The following is a 6,000-nucleotide window of genomic DNA, read 5'->3' as shown; positions in this document are numbered from 1 at the left end:
TTTCTGCTCTTGAGAGATCTGCTCATCATGCATCATGTGTAACACACTTAAGGCCAGACCAAAATTTGCAGTGCGTTTCCATGAAAAGTAGTACTGATTGATTAGGCTTTCAGAAAGGGAATACTAACCAAATCAAACAACACTTACTTCCAGCACTCCCATCGAGTATTGATTAACGGCAAGACTCCAATGTTCTGCTGGCAGTCTGATTCACGGTGGGCAGCGGTACAGTTCCCACAGATAAGTGCTGAACACAGCCAAACAAGCTGCATTTTCAGTAGCAAGATTCATCCAACTGCCATTTACTCTACAGTGAGATTACCCATTTTTGCAATGCCACTGCACTGCAGGTCTAACCAATGTAATGTAATTGAAGATTCTTCCTGGCATTTTAATTTTACCACCCAGCACCACATTCTCTGTTTAACAAGCTCTTCTAATACACACATGTGCGTTTCAGGACTGTAAATATACCCAGCACGCAGTCAGGAAACAGCTTGCGCAGACAGTTTACTTTCCCCCAATCCTTTATTACAGCAAAACAAAGAGATACATTTACTTTGATTTCTGGCTCTGTGCCTGTGCCTTCAGAACCTTGACAACAATCTTCTGCTCCTCAATGAGGAAAGCACGTTTAATCCTAGGTAGAAAGAAACACACATGGGTAAGCAACGCGCTACCATTTACGGCGGTTCAGGGTGTAGGACACATGTCATCCATTGAAGAAAGCCTACCTGCTTATGCTATAAATACCACTGATACACAACAGTAATGTACCAGCATTGCCACAACTTAAAGGAGTTTCAACTAATCAAACAAAACCTTTCATTCAAAAAACATTTAGTCTCAAACCACAAGTTAGGATATCTATAATCAGGCTATACATACCAACAAACAAAACTTACCAAGACATTCAGCAGAAAATTATTTCTATAGCTAAAATTAAGACGACTTAATTCAAGCTATTCATCCTGTTTGTGAAACCAGATATCCCACTCACATCAAACATTAATCTAGGTGAATAGAAAAAAACATAATAATGAAGACTAAATAAGTAATAATGAAGATTAAATGAAGCTTCTGTTCTCTCTGTGTAAATCTTTCCGTGTTAAGAGAGACCTACATTCACCCTTGCTTTCAGGAAGGGAAATTAGTATCATTTATTATACATACGGTTCTTCTGTTCTTCTATATGAATATTTAGAAGAACATTTCTTGATTTTTTTACTTGATTAATAGAAATTTCAATGCTCATCCAAGTAATCCATTCACAGTACTTAATTAAAACATCTGGTCATATCCCCGGTCTACACAAAGCATGCTTTCAGGGAAGCAATGAGGACTTTGAAACAGGCTAAGAAAGGCTACTTCACAATTTCAGCATGTTTCAAACACACAGATGTTTCAATCACACCAAGTATGGGGAAACAGCGCCTCCTACCTGTCACGCACACATTTGGCGCACATGGAGCCACCATAGGCTCTGCTGACATGCTTCTTGGTCTTTGAGAGTCTCATCAGGACCTGGGGTCTCACCGCACGAATCTGTTCCAGAGGACACAATCACACGGCAATGAGGCCACACGGGTTCACTCAGGAGTTACTGACCTCCTCTGAACAGCCAAAGGATACAAATGAAGCCAACTACCCAGAGCCCTACAGAGCTACTGATGGGATAGCAAGTGCATGCTGAACAAACAGAACCTTACAGTCTCCACGGGGGAGATGAGTTTCACAGATAGCGCTGCCTTTCTCTGAGGTCCAACATCAGAGTACATCATCACTCCAACATCACAGTGAAAACTGTTGTGTTACACAGAAAGTGATGCCAGTCCCAATGACAAAACTAACAATAGTTAAGTAATCATGAGTATTTATATTTTCATTACTTATCTGTACTATCAATATTATTTATACAAATCTTGTGAAATACCCCCTGAAACCCATTTGCATCATTCTAAAAACATGCCTTCTACACAGCAGTCTCAACACAAACCAACCTGCGGTCAGCTTGACCAATGATCTATGGCCTAAGGCTTCTTGACAACAGACTGCTTATCAACAAGACCATGGCATGAAAAAAGACAAACCAACTGAACTTTATGCTTTGTGTTTTTAATGCAACTGAAAAAAATTACAGTCAAGATTAAGACTGCTGAAATGGCTGTTTGGAGTGGCAGTCATCTCCCGTCAGCACACTGCAAAACATTGAACACACAACTGGTGCTCGAGATTGTCTTGACGTTAGGGAAGAATAATCTCTACCAAAAAGATCAAGTATTCAGGCCTGCTATCGGCGTTGTATGGGCACCATTGAAGAAACAAGTCATACAGTCTGAACACAATGCATCTTGAGCCAAGCCTGCCCCCTGACATCACACGCTAAGACACCATCCGGATAGTCTCACATTGTTTACATTTAGACCTCCATTACCTGTGCTAACATTTCATGCAAGATGTCTGATTGGGTACTGTCCCATCAGTTACAAACACCTATTGGCAAGTGTGGAGAAAGTCAGAACACAGCACAATGCCCTAGAGCGGAACCATAAATACTACAGTATGACTGAAGTCAGAACAAAAACAGGATGTCTGTTTCCAGACTGATGCCACGAATATCTGCTGGACAAGATTTCAGGTCTTGCACATTGTCTGACATCCATATTTCCACTTGATTTAAGAATAAGAATAAGAAATACTTTATTAATCCCGAAGGAAATTTGAGTGTCACAATTGAACCGTCCAGCACACATCAAAAACAACAAAAGAATTAATTGAATAATGACAAATAAATTGAATTGAATATGACAATCTGCCCCCAAGAGTGTGTAAAACTCAGTGGAAGCAGGCGTAGACTGCATTCAATGCAGTTTCAACTTTCGGAATTTTCCTTGCAGAGAAGAGTCAACAAGCTGAATTTAACATTTGAGTGTTTTTTTACACAGGGCTGCTGTAACGGAAACACAGCCATCAAGTCTTTCTGCCATTTAACTTTATCTGTGCCACAATTCTGCTCTTTATGAGCTTTCAGGGGGGAAGAGGTGATACAAGTTAAGTTACAAATACAAAATTCAGCACTCCGAGAGCCCAGCAAGTACTAACCATGCATCCCCTCTACCAGCAATCCACAGTAATGACAAGAGCACTTGTAGAGAGACTTAATTTACACTCACATTTGCCCGAGTAAACAGGTTCGATAAGCAGATAAGGACGACAGAAAAACAGTGGTGTGGGTGGTGATAAAGGCATACTCACACCACGCAGTCTCCCTGGGCAGATGCCACACGCTGACTTAGGGGCCTTGCCCACCTTCTTGGTGTACAGGTACACAATGCGGTTACCAGGGGTTCGTGACCTGAAGGGAAAGGGTAACGAAAATCAGGGTACAGGAATTCCAAAGCACATCCAATCACTTACCTGTATTAAGCAAGTTCTGTGTTTAAGCTGATACAACGGCTCAATCTCCTTTCAACAGTACGCTACGAGTCCCATCAGTGTTAGGTGACAAATGCAAAAACCGAGGCTACACCTGGACATTAGCATAATGTAGCTCCAGCAGCACTAATCGAATTCAAAAGAACAAACTCTCCATTGGATCCGCATAATTACATCCGTCTCAACACAGCTTTGGTCCAAAACGAACAACCATACCGGTACATAGGTAACTGACCATGGCTTAAATGCCTCAACACGAATGATAAAGAGTTTAGCATCAAATGCTTGTTGCCACTTACAGCCTGGTTTTGTTGGATGCGGTGTTGTAGGATAACCTACGGCGGTAAGTCAGACGCTGCACCATGGTTCCACCTGGAGAAAAGATCATTTTATTTGAGAAAATGCACCAACTGAGAAGACGTGACCTGCAAATAATTCCCCATTCAATCATTCATATTTATCCAAGCCATTTTACAACACACTGCTAGCTAGCTAACTGGCTAGCTACCTAGTTAACTGGCTAGCTACCTAGTTAGTGAATTATCATTCTGACAAATTTCAGTACCACATACATAAGATTCATGAAATCAACAAAAATTCCTAGCCTAACTACCACTTTAACAACATCGACAATGCTCAACTGATTTAAGCGGCCTAAAGTATGTGTATGTGACCGGTATGTTAGCAACCAGGGCGCTCTTGACTTGAAGAAGACAGCGTCTCAAAATATGTCAAATACCATCGAAACTCCAAAATATACACACGAATGTATTACATTCATTCCGACTGATTGTATTTAATAATAACCAACCGAAGTAACACCACTTTAAATGGCAGATTGAAACAGATTATTTATTCTCCAAATGTAAGAAGAAATATTTTCCGCCATACCTGTTGGGACTGTAACCGGAAGAGGAAGATCGTCATACGGGGTCAAAGTTGAAGCTCAATTTGCACCGGAAAAGAAACATGGCTGGCAGTCCGCAAGTAGGGAACGTGTAGCGGCGTATCCTCATTGATTAATTTCTAGTGGTCTCTGCGCTAACAAAGGGAAAAGGAAAATCAGTTGTTTTATTTTTCCACTGATTAGATTTCAAAAGCTTGCTTTGCTCGACCTCATTAGCATAAAAATAAAGCTAGCTAGCCCAGATCAACTGTGCCAGTAATATTGTGCGTATTTTGGGGGGTTGGAAGAAGATCTTACTAACAGTTATTGAAAGCGACATAGAGGAAATACATCATATTCGCTGAAATGTTCTGCGTTTCTGACGCCATTTACCTAGTTAATGAGTCTTCTGGCGAATACTATTGTTCATTAGCTAGCTAGGTAGGGGAGTTGAAAATTCATACAGGTGCTGAAATTATCTCGCTAAACAGATATAAGACCTAAGACCTCAGGAAAGCAGTCTCATATTCTTTAGCCAGGTGGATTTGCACTGGTTGTAGGGAGAAAGCATTCGTGTAATTCAAAATATTCGTAGGCCCCCGGTGCTTAGAGTTGATCGCGAAAAAGGCGTTTGGCCTTAAATTACTTTTATGGGTCGTGGGATTGTGGTGGCTGGTTACAAACATTTTTTTATACATTTTGAATTGTTAGTAACATTGGTCCTCTACAACTAAGGCTTCCCTGTTGAAAATCTTTGGAAAGTTCTTTAAAAAAAAACTCTGGTGAGGTAGTGTAAACACATTACAGTACAAAATGAAATCCTAGCAAATAAAATCGGATTCTTTTGTGGTATAGAAAAAGCAAAGGATTACAGAATTTGCAGTACATGCATGAAGGTTGTCTTCTCTTTAATACAGGTGACCATCTTTGTCATTGCTTTTTTTTGTTTTGATCTAAATGTAGAGAGCACAGAACAGCACACAGACGTTTAATGCAAACACACACTCCCATTATGTTTTGTTGAGAGTTCTGCAGAAGCCACAGATGATCAGTCATGCAACCTCCATCAGTTGCCGTGACAACATTATCCCTCACGATCACTGAGAAAACCCAGCAGGTGTCTCTCCACAGAGGTGTCTGCCATCTGGTTCACCTGTCAAGGAGAAATGAGAAATCAAGGTATAGGACCCAAGCTGCAGGTGAGGCCTTCCTCACAGTGCTGCAGCTCCTGATTAATTGACTGTGTTACATTATAATGAGGATATATTCCACCAAATAAGGAATTGCGAGGTCTCCTTGATCGGATGCGGGGGGGGGGGGGGGGTCAGTCTCTCTAGGAAGAGTGTGGGGAAAGACAAATGGTTCCTGCTGAAACTGCAATGTCATCTTACAGACCAAGTTCACCTCTCATCTGAACCTAAACCAATATCTGCCTAGCTGTTGTTATGAATAGAACACCCCAAGTATATTCTGCTCTTGCTCAGCAGTGTCCTCATGTGCCTTAATAGTACATAGTATGATGAGTCAGTTGAGGTGAGGCAAGGTAAGAATCTTGCAGCACAGTGTTTAAAAAAAAAAAAAAAAGCTTGTTGGTTATTCTGCCTGTATTTCCCCCTGGAGAAGTGATGCAGAGTTCACAAGCAGTTAAATGTGGCCTGCGGGGGGAAAGTTGGCGGGAT

At 41.1% G+C, this 6,000-nt stretch overlaps 1 protein-coding gene across 1 annotated transcript; it reads right to left on the bottom strand.

Annotated features, from left to right (window-relative positions):
- Window positions 1–504: 504 nt before the first annotated feature.
- On the bottom strand, window positions 505–3,807 carry LOC118793351 (60S ribosomal protein L34). The gene is made up of 4 exons (XM_036551495.1): window positions 3,735–3,807; window positions 3,256–3,355; window positions 1,442–1,545; window positions 505–640 (listed from the first exon to the last, which is right to left on the bottom strand). The coding sequence occupies exons 1-4, from the start codon at window positions 3,797–3,799 to the stop codon at window positions 556–558; spliced, it is 354 nt and encodes a 117-aa protein (XP_036407388.1). The 5' UTR covers window positions 3,800–3,807; the 3' UTR covers window positions 505–555.
- Between the last annotated feature and the right edge of the window lie 2,193 nt (window positions 3,808–6,000).

Source organism: Megalops cyprinoides, chromosome 18, assembly GCF_013368585.1.
Source record: "Megalops cyprinoides isolate fMegCyp1 chromosome 18, fMegCyp1.pri, whole genome shotgun sequence".
NCBI lineage: Eukaryota > Metazoa > Chordata > Actinopteri > Elopiformes > Megalopidae > Megalops > Megalops cyprinoides.
The sequence above is the reverse complement of the archived record's forward strand: the minus strand, read 5'-3'. Positions and strand labels throughout refer to the sequence as shown.